Below are 25,182 nucleotides of genomic sequence, written 5' to 3' on the forward strand. Positions count from 1 at the left end.
TTCAAAAATAAATGTATTTGTTTGAATTAAACTTAAAATGTAAGTGTAAGTGAAACTCATTATTTCTGTAACCATTCCGCTCTTCTGTTATTGCATGTGTATAAAAATAAGGTTTTCCCGCCTTCAAAATTCCATTCAATAGTGCACAATAATCTTCTATGAATTACTCATAGTTTATTCATTCAATTGTGTTCCATTTGTTTTTTGACTAGTCTCAAATGTCTTGCGGTGTGTAACACTTTTCTTTTAAATATGCTAGAAGTCCCTTTTGTTAGAGACAGAGGCGCTGTACCTGATTTTTACTGTTTTGAAACGTGAAAAACAGAACTATTTTAAACTCTTCACAGCTCCACTTGTATCGCTCTCTTACCTAATGCATTCCCAGCATCTGAAATTTACACATGAGTTTAAAAGCACTTTTTAAGACACTGAGCTAAGGAGTTTACTGTAAAGCTAACAAACATTAGCATGCTAAGTTGCTCTGCTTCTCAGAGAATAAAGTGTCGTGGTCTCATTTTCACACAAATAGATGTTTTACAATATCTGTCCTGGGGCAAAGCAGATTTTACTTTATTACATGCAAAGAATCAGGTTCATGAAATAGTTCTGTTTCCAAACGGTGAAAGTCAGCTACAGCGCCTTTAAATAAGGCTTTTAGCATAAATATGAGAATATATCAATTATTTACTGAAATCCCACCTTTGGCTCAACTTTAAATCTGAAAAAGATACAAGATGTTTAATGCTGTAATCCAAAGTGTGTCCTGTGGAGTGACATGAAAAATGACACATTTAAAAAGACAGATACACAAAAACCAGAACGAGCTGATCTGTCATTTCTGCTCCAGGACGAGCTCTGGGTTCAGAGTTTAAGCTACAGTTCAAAACAAATCATTCTATTCTTACTTTTGTAAAATCCCTACCTTTTTGAAAAGGTTTATTTAACCAGGTAATAACCCATAGAGTTCGAAACCTCTTTTTCGGGGGTGACGTGGGGCAAAGTAAAGAAATAACAGCACACTGTTAAGTTCAATCTAAGAAAACAGACACAATGTGGTTGTATGAAGAAGAATTTATTACCCTAACAATTCACAGGCTAAAACAAACAAAAGCGTAAACCATCACTCATGCACGTCGTTCTACCAGGTGCTCTGCTTGGAACTCTTTCCCTCAAGCATTTAAGGCCAAGAATATGAATATTCATTAAGGTTGAATCTCTGGGACCAGTATTTTTCCTCAGAGATGGTCTTTCGCTCTCCATTCCTAATATGGTCATTGTGTTCAGGAAACAGGTGGTATTACTTCATCTGAGACAGATAACAGTTGGCCTTGTGTAAGAGAAAGAAGCAAGACAGAGCAAGAATATATTTGCAGTTTGCGTATGAAGCCAGTATTACAATATTAGAGGTTTACTAATGCATTGCAATATACAATGTTTATTAATGACAACATTTCCTCTCTTGAATTCCATTAGGAGTTCAAACTTCTATTAGCGTGACAGAGTATTCTTCATGGGGTTCTGTAACTGGGAGGAGAACATATTCTCCTTTCAGAGGAGCAACAGCTCTGGTGATGGCCTTAAGTTCTTTCTTTGTAGGTAGGAGATTATTATTATATATGTTTTTAATCTATGCAAAGTGGAATTTTGGTCTGGAGGTTCATAGACAATCTAGTCAAACGTAAAATTCTCTAGGAGGTGTCCAGTTAGTCTGGTCATATTGGACCTGTATCCAACCTTTGCATAAAATGTATTGTCAGTCTGGGATATATTTGTTTGATGTCCAATGTTTTCAGATGCTTCCCACAGAAGAATGCCTATTACTACTATACATCTTATTAAAACGATTACTACATAAACCAACCTCATAAACCAACCTCCCTCTCTTGGACTGGGGAATACCCAATACTCCTGAGGAAAAAAAAGGAAATGTGTGTGTTTCCAATCTGGACTCTGGAGACTTGCACTTGTATGCAGACCACAGCCAGGTGGCTCAGAGATCTACTGAGTTTTAAAACCAGCGCTCAAACAGGGTCTACAACACAGAAATGTTTAGCAGAAGCACAGGAAAACAATAAAATCTAAAAAGGTTATTTGGAAGAAATGTTCTTTAGAGGCAGGGGTAATCTGAGATAGATTACATCACAATTCGCCTTTTTTCCACCGGTTGCCCTGCAAACGGTCTGTCTTACTGCAAACAGAGCAAGAGGTAATGAATCAAGCCAATTCATGCCAGTGGTAGCCATAATTTTGCCAAACGTAATTTTAGAGCGCCATTGAAATTTCCTTTGGGACTGGGGACAATAAACTGTGCCAAAAGATATATGCTTCTGGCCAGTGGGGGAATTAGTCAGTAATAGTCAAAAGGAAACATTTGCCACAAACTCTGGTACTCATGTCAGTAAAATCAATGGTAATTTCCGCTCCAGGCCATGTAGCGCGGACAAAATTGCCCATGACAGATTTCAGAGTGGCTTTTGGATTGAAATTTTGACGGACAACACAGGAATTACAATGGGTATGGTAACCCATATACGATGGGTCATTTGGGGGTGGTACCAGGGTTTGAGGCGAACATTCATGGCAGTGGGGTGTGACGGACCATGGGCTTCAGTTAATGCAGCGTCTAGCAGAGGTCCAGGGAGAAGAACAGGCTTCCCTTTGGGACCCTGCCAGAGGCCAGTTTCATCTTGGTAACAGTGATAAGAGTGTCCAATTAGCATGATTTTCAGACGAAGAGACAGCTCGGGCTTTGACAATGACGTCAGTAGATAATGTATCCGACAGCCGTCTGAGGCGATATAACCCGCCGCTCTCTTGGCAAGGCAATTTGCGGCCTTATTGCCCCTGGAAACAAAGTCCTGGCCCTTAGTGCGGGCAGGGCATTAAACAAAAGCAATAGCTGAGGGCAACAGAAGCACAACATCTGGCCTTTCGATTAAATCTTTAGCTGTTTTGAAATTATTTCTTCTTCATTCTGCCAAGTGAGTGACTATGACGCCCACGGCGTGAGCAGAGGCCGAGTAGATGGTCACCGGTTATTCAGCCTCAGTAATTCAGAGTCCTCAAGAGTAAACACAATAGCCAAGATCTCTACACGCTGTGCAGATGAGCAGTAAGAGAGTGTGGAATAACACCAGTCAACAAAAAAATGTCCTTCCGCTTTAACAACAGCAGCGGCCGCAGACAGGCAGCCGTCAGTAAAGAAAATCAAGCCTTCAGTCAGTGGTTCAAAAGAGAGGTCGGATCGTACCATGGCCAAGGTCTTACTAAGTCATGAGGAGAACCCTCACAAGCGAGGTTGTCAGCCATGTTGACACCCTCTGCAGAAAATTCAGTCCAGTCCAAGGTGGCAGCGTTGTTCTTCATTAGTTTCTCACAAATAAGTGCACGCAAAGAGGCAATGACCGACATATAGTCGGGTATGAACAGGCAACTGTAGCCACAGAGGCTAAGAAAAGAGAGCATGTGTCCACAGTCATGGGTTTAGGATGGGTCAGAATCATGTTATGTTCAGGAGAAATACAATTACCTACACTAGGCACTGTTCATCCTAGGAACTTCACAAATCTCCTACAGCATTGTAGCTTCTTCTGGGAGACTTTTAAAGCCGCACTTGTGAGGCCTCAGCAAGACATGTTGGTGGAGGACAGACACGTTGAGACAGGAGATCATCCACATACGGCATCAGTATGACATCCTCTGGCAGCTGAACAGGTGGAAAGCACTTTCTTCAGCACCTGGTTTAAGATTCTAGGACTTAATTCAAACCTTTGTGGCCATCTAGTGTATTACAATTTTGCACCCTTGTGGGTGAAGGCATAAACATGTTGGACCTCAGAAAAAGGCATTGGCTAACTCAATGGTTGTAAACCACGTGTGAGACGGTTCCAATGTCTGCAAACTCCTGTACGGGTCGGGTACAGGGGGCATGGGTCTGTGACAAATTTTCCTAAAGTCATAAACTGGTCTAAATTTAGAGGGGTCCATCTTAGGTACAGGTAGAATAGGAGTGTTCCCGTTGGATGATGATAGTTCCATCCCACAAGCAGCTCACAACAAAGACCATGTCTCTGTAACTGGGGGTAGTTCAGTGGGATGCCAATCATTAACAAAGGTTAGTCTTTTAGTCATTGGTCCTAAATCTTTCACCTGATGAATCGGTGAGACAGCCAGGGACACGTGTGCCAGACATTCAATTGTTCTTTGATCTGCAGCTACACCTTCTTTTCATACCAAAATTTGATCACATGCTATAGTCCAAGTATGTCCGGAAATGTTAACATCACATTCAGATTGAAATACTTCATTATTGAACCTAGTTAAAACAGAGTGCAATGGAGGGAGTGGTGGTGTGTGGTAGGATGCCAGAGTGTCAACCCAGGGTCTCCATGCCAGGTACTGTGCAGCCACGCCTTCTGTGGTGTCAGTCAGGTGGGTCCAGTAAATGTCAGCAAAAGTTGGTGTGTCTTGGTCATGCATTAAGTATTGTCCTGTAGCAGTACTAGCAGTGCAGCATACAGATTGTCCGTCCGGAAATGCAACAATTTGTTAGCTCTGGATCTGATCATCTAGATCTGACCTGATCTACATGCCTTTTCATAACTTGACCACTACCAACACTGAGAAAAGAGATTAGGAACAGTCTTGTGAGGCAGTAGGTCCCCCTCATATCCTTTGGCAGCCTATGGCCTGTGACCTGAGCCTTTAAAAGGAGGTTCAGGTTTAACGCTCCGGTACGCAGTCTCGCTTCTTAAATGTCTATTTTCATTTAAAGTGCTCTAATTTGGCCCTGATTGCAGTGCGTGACGTTAGGTGCAGGCTTTGTGCGCGCGGGATTCCTCCCAGCCGCGGCGCTGCGGCGCCTCATCCATATAAAGATCGGTAAGCATGGTTTGTCCAAATTAAATGCAATCTTAAGACTTCTGCTGTCTTATTAGTTGCTGCTTTATAACATTTTGTGCTCGTGTCTACGGGAACCCTTGTTGTCTGCCCCAGGCGCGCATGGTTCACAAAACCTCAGTTAAATGATGTAGAAAAGGCCTTTTTGTCAGCTCCATGGTCAGATCACATGATGTGCTGTCTGTTGTAAACACCGCACTTTCTATGCTCCCGCCCACTTTCTACATGCAACCAATCATACATCAGTTCAACTAAAATAACCAATGAAACGGGTAAAGAGAACAAGCTTTAGACCTGCTTTAGACCTGCTTTAGTCCTGTTTTAGTCCTGCTTTAGTCCTACTTTAGTCCTGCTTTAGTCCTGTTTTAGTCCTGCTTTAGTCCTACTTTAGTCCTGCTTTAGTCCTGCTTTAGACCTGCTTTAGACCTGCTTTAGATCTGCTTTAGTCCTGCTTTAGTCCTACTTTAGTCCTGTTTTAGTCCTGCTTTAGTCCTACTTTAGTCCTGCTTTAGTCCTGCTTTAGACCTGCTTTAGACCTGCTTTAGATCTGCTTTAGTCCTGCTTTAGTCCTGCTTTAGACCTGCTTTAGACCTGCTTTAGATCTGCTTTAGTCCTGCTTTAGTCCTACTTTAGTCCTGTTTTAGTCCTGCTTTAGTCCCGCTTTAATCCCGCGTTAGACCTGCTTTATTCCTGCTTTAGACCTGCTTTAGTCCTGCTTTAGTCCTGCTTTAGTCCAGCTTTAGTCCTGCTTTAGACCTGCTTTAGACCTGCTTTAGTCCTGTTTTAGTGCTGCTTTAGACCTGCTTTAGACCTGCTTTAGTCCTGCTTTAGACCCGCTTTAGACCTGCTTTAGACCTGCTTTAGACCCGCTTTAGTCCTGCTTTAGACCTGCTTTAGTCCTGTTTTAGTCCTGCTTTATAGTTTACCCATGTTTTTTTCTAGTAGATATGGTTTGTTTAGTCTTGGTTTAACCTGGTCTTGTCTTAGGTCTGCTTTGCACTAGTCCAGTCATGTTTCTTGTAAACACTGTGTTTGTATTGTCTGGGTTTTAGTGCTTTTGTCCTGTTTTAGTCATGTAATCTTGTTATGATATTTTGACCTCTCTGAAATTAAAGTCCTGTTGATTTCTGATGTTGAAATGTGCCACTGTGAGCTGTTTGTGGATCTTATAGAGATAAAACATTGAATTGTTGTGTGATTTTGCAGTCCGGCCCCTGGACCATAGCCCCCCGAAAAATCTGGCCCCCTGGAAACTATAATTGAAGCCCCCTGGCCTAGAGCCCTGCAGCCCACAGAACTAGCTCCTTATCACAGAGATTTAGGAAAGATTATCAGGCCATGTGGTGGATTGGTGTCTCTTCTTTTGCAGAGCCAGTGGGCCCTCAATAATGTGAAGTTTGGGATCATAACTAGGCCCCAGGTTCTTCACCTCGACTCCCAGCTCTGTTAAGTCATCGGTATAATCTGAGATGCACCGCTCCGTCTTTGCTACACGTCTGTTCACTCCACCCAGGTCTCATGTCCACCTCTATCGCACTGAAACGTCTCTGCTCTCATTGACGCCATCTCACGAAGCAACGCATCTCCACCACTCGCTCAAACGTTATGCCCCCGCTCAAAGGCCCCTGCTCAGAGGCCGGCATCGTGTTGATTTTTGCTTACACAGAAGATGTTGAACTTTGTGTCAGGTTTTGTTTCATGTGGATCGGCCCAGCAACTGCAGAAATATGAACCAGGTTAACAAAACCTGATCACTGATACAGAGTCTGAGTGAGGAGGACTAAACCACCTGTGTACCTCCCTGTACCATACCATAGTTTGGGAACCACAAAGATAAGAAAGCAAGACTCGCTCCTGCTACTGTTTACTTTGTTTCAGAAATTGGGGGTGGAGAGGGGGGATAATGACACGTGCTTGCCCTTATGACGTGGTCTTGCCCCACCGCCCGTCAGTTTGAAAATTCGAGGAAAGGAGATAAAGAGTCTGTAATATAGCTAAACACTGCGGGAATCAATCAAAAAAACACTCTGGGTACATATATGAAGCACAAATAGCAATGTAAGAAGGTTAAAAGCTCTGAAAAGTCGATTTTGCATGTTATGGGACCTTTAAAGGGCAATAATGGAGCGTCTGTGCACCACAATGAGAGAAATGTAGGGCTATTTTACAGAGACTTAGGTTGAAGCATTAATCAGTCTGCACTTGTTGCACATGGCCCATGTCCTCAGAACATTTGTAATGAGTGCTGGAAACGGCGGTTAATCTTCATCACGTGACTCATAGTAATAAGCACTTGATAATGATCCAGTCTGCAGTTCTTGTGCGCGCGCGGGAGCCTGGGGCCACGACACAGGAGCCAAGTCTGAGGAGCAACACGAGCAGGTGAGTGTCCATCCAAATGTAGTACAGGCTGTGAGAGGCAATAACGTCAATAACACTAAACACGTCTTATTGGGCTGAATATAAAAAAGAATAGTCGCCTGATGGTTTGTTCCGGTGTCTAATCACAGTAAACTGAGGCTCTAAGTGGGCGGGGGTGCTGGTCATAGTGGTCAGGGATCAGTCATGGTCAGTGAGTGCTCTGGTATTGTTCGGACAGCGCGCGCTAATTGCAGGGTCCAATGTTTGCCCTTTTGAGAAACAGTCACATGCAAATGAGGCGCATGAATCACGGACAGACGCGCGCCGGGATAAATACGGTGTAACGTGTGCTGCCGCCGCAGGCCCAGAGGAGGCGAGCCTGCAGAGCACCGCGGAGCCGCACGCACCTCAGCGCACACGTCTGGACCGCAGCGGCGCGGATGATGCCCGTAGAGAGCGCGCAGCCTTTCATCAAACCCATGCAGTCTTCGCCCTCCGTGTCCCCCATCCAGAGGAGGCACACGCTCCCGGCCAGCGAGGTGCGTCCCCTCAACACGCAGGACGCCATCAGCGTGTTCGAGATCGAGAGAGAAGGTGAGAGAACAAGAGCCTGTCAAGAGAACTGCCTGCAAAGTTCTGTGAGGAGAGCAGAACATGAGGGTTTCATCCTTGACTTTTAGAAGTTGGAGTTTAGTGCCATTGATAAAACTAAGGTCCGTGCGTAATGATTGTACTTTGAAATGATTTGTTTTGTATCTAAGTATTTGCTCTATTTCAAAAAGGACCACAAAATCCATTGGGTCATTTGATAGAATCTGCGTGCGTAAAAGTGTCCATTACGCACGCTCGTCCTGAACATGTCCTGAACATGTCCTGAACATGTCCTGAACATGTCCTGAACATGGTCCTGAACATGTCCTGAACATGTCCTGAACATGTCCTGAACATGTCCTGAACATGGTCCTGAACATGTCCTGAACATGTCCTGAACATGTCCTGAACATGGTCCTGAACATGGTCCTGAACATGGTCCTGAACATGTCCTGAACATGTCCTGAACATGTCCTGAACATGTCCTGAACATGTCCTGAACATGTCCTGAACATGTCCTGAACATGTCCTGAACATGTCCTGAACATGTCCTGAACATGGTCCTGAACATGTCCTGAACATGTCCTGAACATGTCCTGAACATGTCCTGAACATGGTCCTGAACATGGTCCTGAACATGTCCTGAACATGGTCCTGAACATGGTCCTGAACATGTCCTGAACATGGTCCTGAACATGTCCTGAACATGGTCCTGAACATGTCCTGAACATGGTCCTGAACATGGTCCTGAACATGTCCTGAACATGTCCTGAACATGGTCCTGAACATGTCCTGAACATGGTCCTGAACATGTCCTGAACATGTCCTGAACATGGTCCTGAACATGGTCCTAAACATGTCCTGAACATGGTCCTGAACATGTCCTGAACATGGTCCTGAACATGGTCCTGAACATGTCCTGAACATGGTCCTGAACATGGTCCTGAACATGTCCTGAACATGGTCCTGAACATGGTCCTGAACATGTCCTGAACATGTCCTGAACATGTCCTGAACATGGTCCTGAACATGTCCTGAACATGGTCCTGAACATGTCCTGAACATGGTCCTGAACATGGTCCTGAACATGTCCTGAACATGGTCCTGAACATGGTCCTGAACATGTCCTGAACATGTCCTGAACATGGTCCTGAACATGTCCTGAACATGGTCCTGAACATGTCCTGAAAATGGTCCTGAACATGTCCTGAACATGGTCCTGAACATGTCCTGAACATGTCCTGAACATGTCCTGAACATGGTCCTGAACATGTCCTGAACATGGTCCTGAACATGGTCCTGAACATGTCCTGAACATGGTCCTGAACATGTCCTGAACATGTCCTGAACATGTCCTGAACATGGTCCTGAACATGTCCTGAACATGGTCCTGAACATGTCCTGAATATGTCCTGAACATGGTCCTGAACATGTCCTGAACATGGTCCTGAACATGGTCCTGAACATGTCCTGAACATGTCCTGAACATGTCCTGAACATGGTCCTGAACATGGTCCTGAACATGGTCCTAAACATGGTCCTGAACATGTCCTGAACATGTCCTGAACATGGTCCTGAACATGTCCTGAACATGGTCCTGAACATGGTCCTGAACATGTCCTGAACATGTCCTGAACATGGTCCTGAACATGTCCTGAACATGGTCCTGAACATGGTCCTGAACATGTCCTGAACATGGTCCTGAACATGTCCTGAACATGGTCCTGAACATGTCCTGAACATGTCCTGAACATGGTCCTGAACATGTCCTGAACATGGTCCTGAACATGGTCCTGAACATGGTCCTGAACATGTCCTGAACATGGTCCTGAACATGTCCTGAACATGGTCCTGAACATGGTCCTGAACATGTCCTGAACATGGTCCTGAACATGTCCTGAACATGTCCTGAACATGGTCCTGAACATGTCCTGAACATGGTCCTGAACATGGTCCTGAACATGTCCTGAACATGGTCCTGAACATGTCCTGAACATGGTCCTGAACATGTCCTGAACATGGTCCTGAACATGTCCTGAACATGGTCCTGAACATGTCCTGAACATGTCCTGAACATGGTCCTGAACATGTCCTGAACATGGTCCTGAACATGGTCCTGAACATGGTCCTGAACATGTCCTGAACATGGTCCTGAACATGTCCTGAACATGGTCCTGAACATGTCCTGAACATGGTCCTGAACATGGTCCTGAACATGTCCTGAACATGGTCCTGAACATGTCCTGAACATGTCCTGAACATGGTCCTGAACATGTCCTGAACATGGTCCTGAACATGGTCCTGAACATGTCCTGAACATGGTCCTGAACATGTCCTGAACATGGTCCTGAACATGTCCTGAACATGGTCCTGAACATGTCCTGAACATGGTCCTGAACATGTCCTGAACATGTCCTGAACATGTCCTGAACATGTCCTGAACATGGTCCTGAACATGTCCTGAACATGGTCCTGAACATATCCTGAACATGGTCCTGAACATGTCCTGAACATGGTCCTGAACATGGTCCTGAACATGTCCTGAACATGGTCCTGAACATGTCCTGAACATGGTCCTGAACATGGTCCTGAACATGGTCCTGAACATGGTCCTGAACATGTCCTGAACATGGTCCTGAACATGTCCTGAACATGGTCCTGAACATGTCCTGAACATGGTCCTGAACATGTCCTGAACATGGTCCTGAACATGTCCTGAACATATCCTGAACATGTCCTGAACATATCCTGAACATGGTCCTGAACATGTCCTGAACATGTCCTGAACATGTCCTGAACATGGTCCTGAACATGTCCTGAACATGGTCCTGAACATGTCCTGAACATGGTCCTGAACATGGTCCTGAACATGGTCCTGAACATGTCCTGAACATGGTCCTGAACATGTCCTGAACATGGTCCTGAACATGTCCTGAACATGGTCCTGAACATGGTCCTGAACATGTCCTGAACATGGTCCTGAACATGTCCTGAACATGTCCTGAACATGGTCCTGAACATGTCCTGAACATGGTCCTGAACATGGTCCTGAACATGTCCTGAACATGGTCCTGAACATGTCCTGAACATGGTCCTGAACATGTCCTGAACATGGTCCTGAACATGTCCTGAACATGGTCCTGAACATGTCCTGAACATGTCCTGAACATGTCCTGAACATGTCCTGAACATGGTCCTGAACATGTCCTGAACATGGTCCTGAACATATCCTGAACATGGTCCTGAACATGTCCTGAACATGGTCCTGAACATGGTCCTGAACATGTCCTGAACATGGTCCTGAACATGTCCTGAACATGGTCCTGAACATGGTCCTGAACATGGTCCTGAACATGGTCCTGAACATGTCCTGAACATGGTCCTGAACATGTCCTGAACATGGTCCTGAACATGTCCTGAACATGGTCCTGAACATGTCCTGAACATATCCTGAACATGTCCTGAACATATCCTGAACATGGTCCTGAACATGTCCTGAACATGTCCTGAACATGTCCTGAACATGGTCCTGAACATGGTCCTGTGCTTGCAGCGTTCATCTCCGTGTCCGGGGAGTGCCCTCTGCACTTGGATGAGGTGCGTCACTTCCTCACGCTGTGCCCGGAGCTGTCCATGGGCTGGTTCGAGGAGGGACGTTTGGTGGCTTTCATCATCGGCTCACTGTGGGACCAGGAGCGGCTCGCAGAGGTGAGACAACCATCAAGAAAAGAATCATGTCATTAATAACTGGGAATATTCTGCCCATATTGGTTTTAGAATATGGTTCATGTTAAGAGAGCATTCTGGACTTGTACTGAGGGTTTCCTAAGTCACGACCCTCAAAATAACAACCTGTTTAATGTCAATAAAGTTAGTGAACGTGTCCAAACATTTCAAATTTGTATTATTGTTTTATTTATTTATATATATTATGTATTGATGACTTGATACTGCATGAGCCTCTGAAAATGTACTTTTTCTGATTAGTTTAAAAGGTATGTGTGGAGTGGAAGTGTATTAAAGTTGTGTGTAAAACATAAAAGTTCCATATTCACAGTGTAACCCCTTGACTCTGTGCCTCTGCTGTCTGCTGCAGGAGGCCCTGACCCTGCACAAGCCGCGGGGCTCCACAGTTCACATCCATGTTCTGGCGGTGCACAGGACCTTCAGACAGCAGGGCAAAGGGCCCCTCCTCATGTGGCGTTACCTGCAGTACCTGCGCTGCCTGCCGTATGTGCGCCGCGCCGTGCTCATGTGTGAGGACGTTTTGGTGCCTTTCTATCGTAAATCAGGCTTCAGGTCCCTGGGCCGCTGTGCCATCAGCGTGGCCAACCTCACCTTCACCGAGATGTGGTACCCAATCAGCGGACACGCCTACATGCGCCGCAACAGTGAGGCCATCCGCTTCCCCCAGGCACTCAGCGTGCACCCCCCACTGAGTGTGCCCCCTGCCCTGAGCAAGCCCCTGGCCCAAACCGAGGAGAGCAGTGAGGCCAGCGACGTATGACCCTCTCTGTGATCACAGCACCAGAGGCTGTGGAGCTCTCTGTATGTCACACCGTGAACGTCTGTACTTTCAAAGACTGTGTCACTGAGTTGATCTCAGTTTAAGTTTCATATTAGTTCTTATGTTGTACTTTTAGAAATATTTCGTTTGGATTTATTCTGGCTACTTTTTCAACCTGTTTGTTGTTTTGTCACACATGACTTGATTGTAAAGGTGCATCTGTGCACAGTATTTACACTGGAGTTTGTAATAAACACATTTAGAGTGGGTCAGATCCCACAAGTGATGACACTGTGTTGTGTGTTGAATGTAAAGGTGTAGCGGTAATGTGTGTGCGTGGCTGCTTTGAGGGTAAGCTGCTGTCTGCTTACCTTTGTCACTCCCACCTGTGCCGCTGACGTCAGAGCGCGCTCTGATCGCTTTAGCCGCAGTAAACGCCCAGGATTTACTGCGTTAGCCTGTGCTCATACCCTCTGCCCAGAGGGGTCAACGTCCTCATTTAAGCTGACCCACTGGGAAGACTGGACACCACACCTTCTCAATGACCACGCTGATCACTCCTTATTATTACATTAGTTCTATATACTCTTGTGTCTGTGGTGGTGGGGGCTGTGCTTGTCTTGTGTGTAACCGAGCAGCTGAGCCTCTGATGGGGGAATAATCTGTGCCCTGCCCCTGACTCACTCACACACGTCTAATCCACTAACGGGCCTCTCCTCACAGCAGGGGCCAAAGGACACTGCAACAGCAACTTTGATTATAACATAACAAAGCACACTATGGACATGGAAGCTGAGCCACAGTGGCCCAGGAGGTGGACCAGAAAGTTTGTAGTGTGAATCATAGTTGTGACAATGTTCAAATGGTCGTCATGTTCACCATAGCAGTAGATGTAGTGCGATAAGCAGCAGTGGTATGAACCTCTCTTCAGATCTCAAGCTGGATCCTGGTTGAGTCCACGTGTGCATCTGGGAATTAAACTGACCATGACCTCCTTCCATACACCATTTAAGATCCAGTGAAAATCCCCATTATTGCGTTTTGTTTAATTGTACCACATATTTTACTGATGTGATTGTACGCCTGGCTCATGGTTCTAACATTCAGAGATCTCTAGATTATAGCAATTAGTGACACAAACCAAAGCATGTAATTACTGTATTATGTGCAGCACTCAAGCAAGCTAGTCACAACCATTTGTTTTCATAGTACACGTCATTCACCAGTCACTCAATGGATAATGTGAGGGGACATTGTGGAGAGCGGTTGGCCCTGTGCTCTTTGGGGACAGTTGGAGAGTGTGTCCGTTAACCTCCCGTTTACCGACAGTCAGGGGGGCAGCGGGGCAGCAGGTCTCCAGACCGGCTCGTCATGTCCCGTAATCCCCCAGAGTCCTCTCCCTGACTGGGTAATCTGTCCCGCAGACGGCCCCCAGTGTGTGACCCTTCAGAGGTTAGGCACTTCTCAGATACTCGCCCATGAACCTGGCAGCAGGTTCAGAATGAGCTGCCTTGTATGTTTTATACAGAATGCATTCAGGAGGGATAAATGTTCACTAAAATTATTACTGAATGGACACAACGAAATGGGATATTCCATTATGTGTGATGTGGACCATTTTCTTATGTAAATTTGCAGATTTGAGGTGTAGACGACTGGACATATTCTGATCATTAGCTTTGTCACAACATTAGTGATTAAGTGTGTGGATTTTAATTTTGATGTATAGTTAGATGTATAGTTTTATGAAAACCTTGTTAACCTCGTCAATCGAAGAATTTAATAATAGTCCCAAATTTTCATCACATTCTAGTGGTTCTAAGAGTTGTGTTCCAGACATGTCGTTATTTGGCAAGTGTTTGGCTTCAAGTTCAAGTCAAGTCCCAAATCAATATCTAGTCCAAGTCCCCTACTTTAGGTTCGTTCAACCAAAAGAGAAAGCGAAAATGGTTTAAAGACATACAACACACACACACACACACACACACACACACACACACACACACACATACATACATACATACATACATACATAGACCATAACAAATGTGGCTATTAGCTTCTGAATTTGATTGTTGTGATGCCATTGAGGTTTGAAAAGTTTGAAACTCTATATTCTATACAATCTGAAAAAAAAAAAGAAATACAATATATCTGCTTAAAATCAAAGTGACCTAACCATTTTTGTTTATTTAAATGGATCCCATTAGATTGCATGGGTTTCAGCTTCCTGTGATAGGCAACATTTCACCACTTTTCACCATTAAAAAGATTTAGTTTGAAATAGTTCATTGCTAGGCCTGTATTAGTCTAATTTATCATCATCATTCTGAACCCAGTTTTCCCCTGTGGCTGAAGTTCATCAGACTGAGGTTTCCGGATAGTTTCTGGATAGTGCCACCTGTAGATCGGTGGCATGTCTGGCCTGGTTGACCTCAACACAATACATGTGTGAGTCACTAAGCCCCTCTCGTTCTTTAATCCATCATTTCTCGCGTGAGTCACTTTAGCGGCACTCGGCTGAGGGCGTTCTGCAGCAGGGGCATTTTCCACAGGGGCTTCACGCAAATACCTTTAGTCAACAAGACTCGCCATTCACAGTCAATGCCTCACACACAGATCAACTGTTTTAACTGAGTAAGCCATGATTCAGGACAGGACATTCTAATAGTTTGAGTTGTTTTCAGATTTTACGGTTCCATCTAGGATTGAATCAGCCAGAAACATCAAATGGAAATATGCAGTAAAGTTGAACAGGATAATGCTCCATTATTCTTCAATATAAATCCTATTAAAATCAGTAATGCAACGTCATTGTAATGCTATGTCTTTCTTCGTTGAAATATCAAATATTATGTCATTATATCATATGCACTGTTCATGAATAATCAATGACAAAAACAGCATAAAATTATACATTTTAATCTTCCAAAGTTAGCAATATAATACAGAGCTTAAAAGCACACCCTGAAACAACATGGCATCTAAAAGATTTTACAAAAGTTAATTCATAAAGCAAAAAAACAGTTCTTTAAACTCAAGAAGTCATGACTCTGGTGGCAGAGGCAAACTTGAAGTTGGAGTATGCGGGTGCGTTTGATTCAGTGGAGGCGGCGGGCAGCAGCAGAAGGCCAGTGCTCACATCCTTCTTACAGCGCGCCATGGCCTGTTTGTAGCTGATCTTCTCTTTGGTGATGGGGTCCAGCAGCTCTTTCGTGTGGCAGGACTCGTCTTGCAGATGTGTGGCCATGTTGTCATCAATCAGTTTGGAACCCAGAGCCTCTTGGATGGAGAGACGTCCAGCTTTAGCAGGGTTCACCAAGCCTCCGGTCAGGTACTGCGCCTCCATGTACCTCTTGGCATGCTCCTCTGTGATGTAGCCCTTTTGTGCTGCTGGTCCCACAGCCAGGCGCTCCTTTGTCACAGGGTCCTCCACTCCAGTGAAGGCCTTCTGTGCGTTAAGCAGTTTGTACATCTGGCTTTGGTCGATGAGGCCCTGTTGAACAGCTTTGTGCACGGACAGTTTGTCTTTCTTCATGAGGTCCACGAGGCCTCCGCTGGCCGCCTGAGCTTCCAGCAGCTTCAGAGCCGTGTCAGGGTCGATGATTTGCCTGGTGAGGGCGCTCCTCACGGACATGCGGCTGTCGGTGGTGTTATCGTAGATGCCGGAGATGGGGAAGAACTCGTCTCCTGCCGTCGAGTTGGAGGTGGAGAGGTTCTGTGCGCTGGTGCTCAAATGGTTGTTGAGGTTGGTGAGACTGCCGTAGGAGGAGAGGTTGGTGAGACTGCCATAGGTGGAGTGCCTGGAGGTGGGTGTGAGAGGCAGTGGAGAGCTAGGGACAGTTTTGGTGGGGGATCTCAGTAAAGGTGATGGAGGTGGAAGTGGAGGGACAGGCACTGCGTTGGTTTCTCCTGCGACCAGAAGGGCAAACTCAGCTATGGACATTTTTCCGTCCCTGTATCGAGCCAGGTCATACTCGGTGAGACGGCCGGACAGTAGAGCGTCTTTCACAGAGTATTGTTTGCCACTCTTGCGGTTGTGCAGGATGGTGGTGTCAGAATCTCGACCAGTGGAGGTGATCTCTTCCCAGTCGCACTCCAGCTCGGCCAGGTGGATGTACTGCTCACGCCCGATCAGACCCTGCATGTAGGCTTCATACGGAGACATGTTTTTGCCCGTATCTGGATCCAGAATGGAGACTCTGGTAGACATGTTGGTCTCTCTGGTGTGTGTTTCCGTCTGGTCTTCCTGCTGGATGCTGTTCTGCAGTTCCATCAGGAGCGTCTCCCTCTGGTGGATTTTGTCTTTCTCACTCAAGATGTCCTTCTCCAGCCGTTGGATCTCAGAGTTTGTCTTGAGGCTCCTCTGGCGTGCCATCAGGCTTCTCTCGCTCACAAGCTTGGTCTGCTGCTGGAAGGTGATGGTAATGCTCTGCCGCTGTGTCTCCAGGGCCTTGAACTGGCGTAGCAGATCCTCCTTCTCTCTTTGAAGCGCTTCTTTATTGGTAATCAGAATGGTCTCCTCCTGTGTGACCACAGACTTAGATGAGATCAACTGGTTGATCTTGAGGGTGAAGCTCTGCAGAGAGTCTTCCACATTACGCCTCTTGTTCCTCTCCTGTGACACCTGGTCTCTGAGAAGATCTCTCTCTGACTCCACAGCTGGGTCTTTCTCCACACGCACCACCTCTCTGTACACCACCTTCTCAGTGGATTTCTCCTTCTGTAAGATTTCCAGTTGAATCCGCAGGCTACGTATTTCTCTTTCCAGACGGCTTATTTCATTGTGCTGGGTCTCTAGGTTGACACGTATGCCATCAGTAAGTTTCTCCAGATTGGGATCCCTCTCCACCTTCAGCACCTCTTCAATGATGATCTTTTCTTCAACTGGTGGAGCAGTAGTCTCCAGCTCCAGGATGCGAGCCTTAATCTGCCGTAGCTCTGCCTCTGCCTGAATCTTCTTCTGCCTGTCATCTGTCTGAGCCATCATGCTCTCCTTCTGCTGGAACAGTGCTCGGAGCTGACGCACCTCTAGCTCCAGCTTCCTTCTGGTCTTGAGCTCATCGTCCATGGTCCTGTTTAGTTTTTCATAATCCTGGATCTGTTTGGGATCCTTCTGGAGGCGTACCACCTCCTGTGTGATGATCTTCTCCTCAGGCTTCTGTCGCTCCAGAGTGATGTATGTGTGCTGCAGTTCAAAGAGGAACTCCTCAATGGTGCGACGCTGGTGGATCTCATCCCTTAGATTTCTCCTCAGCCTGTCACCCTCTTTCAGAAGCAGTGGGTCATCTTCATATTTAATCAGCTCCGTTGTAACCAGCTTGGTCTCCACCTTGGACTTCTCCTCCTTCAGCTGATCTCTCTCTTTGCGGAGGCGTATTAGAAGCTCCCTAGTTGAATCCACATTGCTTTGTATGCGGGATACTTGGTTGTTGAGCCTCTGCAGCTCCCGCTGAACCTCTGGGCTCTTCTCTTGTTTGATCACCTCTTGGGTCACCTCCTTGTACTCTATCTTGGGTTTCTGAGACCGTACTGTTGACAGTGTTGAGGTGATTGTGAGGATCTCCTTTTCCATCTCTGAGCGATTACGGTTCAAGTCCTGAAGTTCTTTCCTCAGACGCACCAGCTCGAGCTCTGTTTCTGGATCCACTCTGTACAGCTCATTAATGATCTCCTTGGTCTCCACTTTGGGCATGAGCTTATCTACTTCACTATAGCGCAGCTGCAGCATGCTCAGGTCCTTCATTAAGATAACGTTCTCATCCTTCTCCTCCTCCAGGGCAATGCGCAGTTTCTTGGACTCTGTCAGCATATCTGGGTCCTGCTCCACTTTCTTGACCACTTTGGTGACTATCTTTGGTTGGATGGTGGGGATAACCCGCTCCAAAGTGTTGATCTCACTGCGCACACTGAAGACGTTCTCATTGAGGAGCTGACACCTGGATACCTCCTGTGCCAAATCGTTCTGGAAGATCAGGACGGACTTAAGCATTTCGGGGTCCTTCTCCAGACGCACCACCTCCTTCTTCACTACCTTCTCCCTGAACTTAGGCTTCTGCTGGGTCAGGACTGTAAGCTCAGTTTTGACATGGATTGTCTCTGAATTTTGTGTGTTGAGCTTCAGACGGATCCTTTCCATCTCCTCTCTTATCCTCACCGCTTCCTTGTCTAGAGCCGGATCCCTCTCGTACTCCGTCAGGACCTTGGTGATCAGTTTGGGCTCGACTTTGCTCAGCTCCAGTTGAAGGGTGGTCATCCTCTGAGTCATGATCTCTATTTCAGTGCGTGTTTTTGTCCTCTTCAGAGATTCATCCTGGATCCTCCTCCTCAATGACTCCAGTTCCACCTCCAGCTTGTGGTCACGGTAGTATTGCACCACCTCCTTCTCCTCCACCCTCTCAACGCCTCTCCTGCTCTTCAGAGACATAAACCTCTTGGTGTAGTTCTCCAGGTTAGACTGGGCATGCATGCGTCTGGCAATCTCATCACTCAGTTCTTTCTTTAGGCCATCGCTGGCCTCCAGGTCCTTCTGCTGGGTCTGGAGCTGTTGTTGTTGAATGACAACCACGTGATTGACCATGTCCTCGTTCTAAAACATAGGAGTGTTTAACAGTCATTGGGAAGACATTGCAGGTGTTTAGTAGGTTGTAGGCATTTTTGTTGGAAACATACCCTGGCCTTGATGTTCTTTGTGGTGTTCAGCTGGTTGAGGAGCTGGTTGTTCTTGGCAGATACTTCAGAATATAGATTCAGCAAATCTTTTTCCTGTATTGAAACATGAGGATACAAAAGCTGAATAGAAGAAGTTAAATACAGCATTTGTGTTGCATATTCATTTATATCTGCAAATGGATGTCCTGGACCATCTGCAGCCCATTCGTGGGTAGGAGTGGTTGTGGTTCCTTGAGGTTTCTAATTTTTCCCACAGGGTTTTTTGTAGTTTTGCCCTCTAAGGACAGGGGCTGCGCTGGAAAAGTTGGTTCTCTTTTATTGTCCATTGACTAATGTCCAATGACTAATGACCCGGCAGCTAATGAAAAAGAAAATAATAATGTAGAGCAGGGCAATATGGGGTAATATGTATATCTTTATATGAAAGACAATTTATGATAACAATGTAGGTGATGGCCATATTTGTGCTGACTGATTTGATACAGTTTAAAAAGGACTCATATCATGACTTTCTTAAGTTTTTAACCTATTTGTTATTCCCCCAACAATCCACTCGAAATGTTCTTAAAGGTCGTGCATCAAGATCTCGGGGCAAGCTATGTTTGTTTTTCTCCCCTTTGTAATTCCCTCTGCAGCCGGTAGATAGAGCTCTAACTCAATTCCTGATGTGAAGTTAAGTGTGCTTTATGTACAAACATGACATGTCAAAGTAAAAGTAAAAGTGCAGGTCAGCAAGGAGATATGACAATATAAAAAATGCTGGCCCTTCCTGTTTGGAGCCCTCAGGATGTTCAAATACCTGTGTTAAAACATTTTGTGGAGTGTATTTGCATACCTGCTTCTGAACAGCCTGGGCCATTGTAGAAGGCTGCCGTTTGTTCAGAGACAGTACTTCCTGTTCATCCTCATCTTCGTCCTCATCCTCCTCATCTGGACCATACAGAGTCTCCCTGTAAGTGCTGGACTTAGATTCATACGTCTGTAAAGAATATAAATTAAATTTTCAGGTATAAATCTTTATTGTTGTTCTGTCCCGTCATTTGGTCCATATAGGATCTGTTCTCTCACAGTTTACGGATCTCTAACAACGGAGCTGTACATGTGCTGACCACTGGGGGCAGTAGTGAACACAGCGCAACAGTGGAAGCAACTACAACAAGCTCTGAGCGCCCTCTGGTGGATGTTTACCAGAACACTGCCTTGACATTAGAAACGGTTGGAAGTTTAAATAAAGCTACTGTGACACGCTTCAATTGCTGTTTAAATGCGAAAGTTGAGCATAAATTAGTAATTCACTTATGTCATTCATATTTAAATAATGCACAAACATATGATATTTTCAAAAGGTAAAATGATATCAGTTAAAATTATTTCATAAAGTCAACATAAAGCTTATGTCCCTTGAAGAACTAAAAGCACAGTGTCTGAAAACTGCTCCAGTACTTCCAGTAAATTGAGTAAATGTAACTGATCTGAACAAAGATACTTGGACTCACATTGAGGAGGTTTTGCAGATCCCGAGACAGATCCTGTACTCGGTCTAGTTCTGCAGACTTCTTCTGGACGTCCTCCACCACTCTCTGCACAGCACACACACAAACACATGAGTACATGTCCACTGTTTTGAGTTATTTAATGTCCAATAGCACGCTCACCATTTGAGAGTAGTGTTTGGAAGAGATCTGACCGCTGTCGTCAGTGGGATTTATCGTGTTGTTGGGTAAATTGAAGAGGAAGAAATCCAGAGACTGACTGGCATTCTGGAAGTCCTGGTTTTTATTGGTGGCCTCCTGTGCCAGAGTCAACCTGGAAGATACACAAGTGACTTAGTTTGGGTTTATGAATGCACTGTTTTTATAATACACTTGTAATCAGCTATGATGAGGCAAAGTAACTTAATGTCCTATACATGGTTTTCAGACTGATGAGAGATTATGACCGTTACCATAGCGATCAACTATTTATACATACATAATAGTATAAGTCTGAAAAGGAAAAAGTTGGAATCAAGTTGACTTTACAAACTAGATAAAATACATAAAAGTTACGATTATAAAATGTACAAAAAACTAATATTTAACTGTTTAGCAAACACGTTTAGGAGTTCCTTATTCAATAACAGTTCAGAAGTTCAAAAAAAGACAGAGAAAAGGAATTAAAAAAAATAAAAATAAATGAAGGAAAACGGAGAAAAATTTAACTATGGTAAAAAGGGGATGAAACTGACTGTTTTTAATATCGACTTTTTAGATTACCGATATTTTTTATGTTTTGTTTTTTTTAAATGCATATATATTTACTTATTGGGTATGTTTTGTTTTGTTACATATATGAAGAAGATGTGATACAGTAAAGTAAAAAAAGAGTCTATAACAATAATCATAACACCTTCATATGTTCAAATCAAGAAGAATAACCCCGATTTGACAGGTCACTGGCTAAATCCACCTGTCACTCCCTGAGAACATGAGGATGATGACCAATAGGAGGAGTGGGAGGGGCATGTGTCTTGTAAGGCCCATGTAAGGGTCAGTGTGGCGGTCAGGGGACGTGTGAGCGCGCGTACCGGTCGTGCAGCTGCGTGTTGACGGTGCTGAAGCGGTTCTTGAGCACTTTGACCTGGCTCTCCTGTCGGCGGATGTCGGGGCAGTACTCGCTGAAGTTCTGCTGGAGCGAGCTGCACGCCTGCTCAGTCAGCTCCAGCTCCTTCCCCAGTTTGTTCAGCTCGTCCTTCTTCGAGGCTGTGTCCTTCTTCAAAGTCTGACCAGCAAAACAAAATCAGAAAGAAAGAGAGAGAGAGAGAGAGAGAGAGAGAGAGAGAGAGAGAGGTCTTTTTCAAAAAAATTCAAAATTTTTCAAATTTTTTCAAAAAATGTCAAAATTTTTCTAAAATTTTCAAAATTTTTTCAAAAATGTCAAAATGTTTCAAAAATTTTCAAAAAATTTCTAATTTACAAAATCAAAAGGGAATAGAGTAGCTCAAAATAAACCAGAAAATAAAAATGTGTCCCCCAGTGTGTCCGTCCTATCTCTCCCGCTTGTTCATTTTGTCCAATCTTGGCTCCGCCCCTTTAAATTCTCCAGGTATCCATCATCATCATTTCTATTGCAGGTGTTTTCTGTTCTAGATACACGGTTTTCAAGCCAAATGGAATGTGAATGTCAAAAACAGTGATTTATAAATGTTTCAGCTGCTTTTCATCGGTGCTATTTCATTCTCAGGTAGTCACAATGCTTACTTTTGAAATCAATAAAATGATAAATTGGAAATGGACCTCCAAATCTGTTCAAAAATACGACTTACTCTGGCTTGACAAATGTATATGCCATAACATAAACTATACAAAAAGTCGGTACCACTTTTTAATAACTACAACCTTCTCACTTAAATAATAAAGCTTGAACAAATAGTGTATTTAGCATGATTTAAACTTAGTAACTATAAGTATGTTTTTAGAAGTTAAGGTATTAATTAAGTAGTTATTAAACCTGAATCATTAACTATTTATTAACTATTTCTTCATTATAATCAAGTCTTTTGTTCATGTTTTTTTATTCATGTGTAGTTAGTCTTTTTTTGCATTTTTTGAACCTTTTTAGTTTTGTTCAAATTGTTTTGTTAATTGTTTAGAAATGACACCTTACACCTTATGTCTTCTAACGATTATTTATGATTAATTGACTTATTTGTGTGCATTTTTATCTACTTTCTGTACAAATAAACTCCCCTCTCTTGAGACGTACCTGCAGTTGCTGGATGCGAGCGGGCAGAGCGTTAGGTTTGTTCTGAACGACTCCGTCTTTCGCCAGCTGCTCTTCAAACCCAGACACGAGACCTTCCACGTTCTGCATGTGCCTCTCCAGGAACAGCGAGGAAGAAGCTCTGTGGACACAACACAGATCAGACGCCATCTTTGAACTGCAGTCATTGGGTTGAGAAAGATAACGTGTAAAACAGCATGAGGTGGTGCTCAATGTTACTTCAGGAAAAGTACTAACTTACTACTGGAGCCAAAAAGTGAAGCTTTTAAGTGTGTGTTTTCACAGAGATTTTAAGTGTTAGTTGCTGTGATTTTGATAAAGAATTGTGTAGTTTAGTCCTGATGTAGACCTGGTTTTGGTCTAGACCTGGATTTAGTCCCAGTTTAGTGCCAGTTTTGCTGTGGTGTGTTATAAGTGTTGACACATGAAAAAACTATTAAGACATATTTAAGTAAGACAATTTATTCAGGGGTTTATTTTCTTCTTTTGTGTCCATGTATGCGTATATATTTTTTCAGTTTTTTTTTTCTTTTTCTTTATTTACTTTTTATGGTGCTTTTCGTCTTAAGAATTAGAAAAAATTAAATCTGCCAGAGAACCATGAAGCTAGCTCTTTATCATTGGATTAATCTTTGTCCTTTTTACAATAATTGATCTGATTGTGTCCAACTCTAGTATTTCTGGTGTATTTCTGGTGTATTTCTGGTGTATTTCTGGTGTGTTTCTGGTGTATTTCTGGTGTATTTCTGGTGTATTTCTGGTGTATTTCTGGTGTGTTTCTGGTGTATTTCTGGTGTATTTCGGGTGTATTTCTGGTGTATTTCTGGTGTATTTCTGGTGTGTTTCTGGTGTATTTCGGGTGTATTTTGGGTGTGTTTCTGGTGTATTTCTGGTGTATTTCGGGTGTATTTCGGGTGTATTTTGGGTCTGTTTCTAGTGTATTTCTGGTGTATTTCTGGTGTATTTCTGGTGTGTTTCTGGTGTATTTCGGGTGTATTCCGGGTGTATTCCGTGAGTGTGACTGACTTCTTCTTGTACAGGTCCATGAGTGCGGCGATGTCGTCGATCTTGTGGTTGACTTTGCTGAGCTTCACGGGCAGAGTGGAGGTTGTGGGCCCCAGGGGATTCTGGGAAGTGATGGGCTGCATGTCCCTCTGCAGAGCCGCCTTCTCAGACTCCAGCTTGTTCAGGGCCTGGGCGCTTTTCTGTTGCACAAACATAAGCGCTGTCAGTGTGAGCCGTGTGAAAGTCCTGAGTCAGTACTTCACTTTGGCTTTTTCAAAAATGCTTCATTGTATTGTACTTATTAAAGTACTTTTTGGACACTATAGTTTACATTTGTATGGAAGTAGCAGTAATCATTCATCATTCACCAACATTAGTGAATATGTTTAAAGCAGAAACAGACATGCAAAATGATTTATTTTTACTTCAAGTGATAAAAACAACAAAAAAATTTTCTCAAACTACATTAAAACAAATGTGTTTATCTTTTAAAGGTGTAAAACTGTGGAATTTTCGGGAGAAAGAATCAAAAGTTTGATTAAATAGTGGTAGATCATAAATATTTGTTAATAAAGTAAATAATGTCTCTGAAAATCTATCTTTTTCATGGACGAAATACGTTTTAGTGAAAAAAAAGATGAGTTTTTGTTTGTATCTTTATGTTTTATGTCTAATCTGTACTTCTACTTGAGTCATCATAATAAACCATGTCTGTTAATATCATTTTCACAAAGAATACTGACTCCCTCTGCTGGCAGCTGTGGGGAGTGTAGGTTAGACATGATGTGAAGTGCTCTGAAGGATAAGGCAATGAGTTAATGGACATATAATAAGTGGATTTATCACGATACGTCTCCTTTAACGTGATACAGTGAGCGTGCAGTACCTCGTGCTCCTGCAGGCGCGTTGCCAGGTCCTGGGCCGGGCCGCGGTTGTCCAGGGGCTCTCTCAGTCTCCTCAGAACGTCCTTGTGGATCCGGTCCAGGGCTTCGTTTATCCGGTCCAGCTCCGTCACCATCTCTTTGGCCTTGGGATCTTCAGGAGCGCTGGATATCGTAGCTGCGCCGCAAATCAAAAACTCATTGTGATTCAAGTTGGACAGACTTTGGCCAACAGAAGAACCCTTAGTTAGATCTATGCTTTGACCAGCAGGGGGAGTGATAGTGCCAGTCTGGACTTTACTTTAATGAAGACAGAATGAAAATGGAATACAGGTCAAAGAGTAAGAATTAAGCTTTAGAAACAGGGTCATTCTCGAGGTCAGTTACATTTAGGCTCCTGGACAATCAAACCTACAGTCACAATGTGCAAATGTCTGTGGCTTTGAGTGACCTGTGCTCTGTTTATGGTAAATGTACGGTTAGTCCTTTCTGACACACACAAGA

The 25,182-nt window shown here is 44.1% G+C and overlaps 2 protein-coding genes across 3 annotated transcripts in view; one reads left to right on the top strand and one right to left on the bottom strand.

The window, feature by feature from the left end:
* Positions 1 to 7,170: 7,170 nt before the first annotated feature.
* On the top strand, positions 7,171 to 12,644 carry LOC140357886 (serotonin N-acetyltransferase-like). 2 transcript variants are annotated; one of them, XM_072442435.1, is made up of 4 exons: positions 7,171 to 7,281; positions 7,623 to 7,854; positions 11,405 to 11,559; positions 11,948 to 12,644. In XM_072442435.1, the coding sequence occupies exons 2-4, from the start codon at positions 7,701 to 7,703 to the stop codon at positions 12,356 to 12,358; spliced, it is 720 nt and encodes a 239-aa protein (XP_072298536.1). In that variant the 5' UTR covers positions 7,171 to 7,281; positions 7,623 to 7,700; the 3' UTR covers positions 12,359 to 12,644. The 2 variants fall into 2 exon arrangements, with proteins under 2 accessions (XP_072298536.1, XP_072298535.1); XM_072442434.1 differs by lacking the exon at positions 7,171 to 7,281 and having other exon boundaries at positions 7,480 to 7,854.
* Positions 12,645 to 15,261: 2,617 nt separating this feature from the next.
* The window catches only part of LOC140357887 (envoplakin-like), a 34,821-nt gene continuing 24,900 nt past the window's right edge, over positions 15,262 to 25,182 (bottom strand). Inside the window, exons 14-22 of the mRNA XM_072442436.1 lie at positions 24,684 to 24,856; positions 23,819 to 23,997; positions 22,775 to 22,913; positions 21,597 to 21,790; positions 20,686 to 20,836; positions 20,527 to 20,610; positions 19,866 to 20,009; positions 19,031 to 19,123; positions 15,262 to 18,947 (exon numbers count right to left, since the gene is read on the bottom strand). Of these exons, the coding sequence (XP_072298537.1) occupies positions 15,396 to 18,947; positions 19,031 to 19,123; positions 19,866 to 20,009; positions 20,527 to 20,610; positions 20,686 to 20,836; positions 21,597 to 21,790; positions 22,775 to 22,913; positions 23,819 to 23,997; positions 24,684 to 24,856 (4,709 nt within the window). The 3' untranslated portion in view covers positions 15,262 to 15,395. The remainder of the gene's footprint in view (positions 18,948 to 19,030; positions 19,124 to 19,865; positions 20,010 to 20,526; positions 20,611 to 20,685; positions 20,837 to 21,596; positions 21,791 to 22,774; positions 22,914 to 23,818; positions 23,998 to 24,683; positions 24,857 to 25,182) is intronic.

Source organism: Eucyclogobius newberryi, unplaced genomic scaffold (assembly GCF_026437365.1).
Source record: "Eucyclogobius newberryi isolate DKJ021-1_F unplaced genomic scaffold, fEucNew1.0.hap1 SCAF_13, whole genome shotgun sequence".
NCBI classification, from domain to species: Eukaryota; Metazoa; Chordata; class Actinopteri; order Gobiiformes; family Gobiidae; genus Eucyclogobius; species Eucyclogobius newberryi.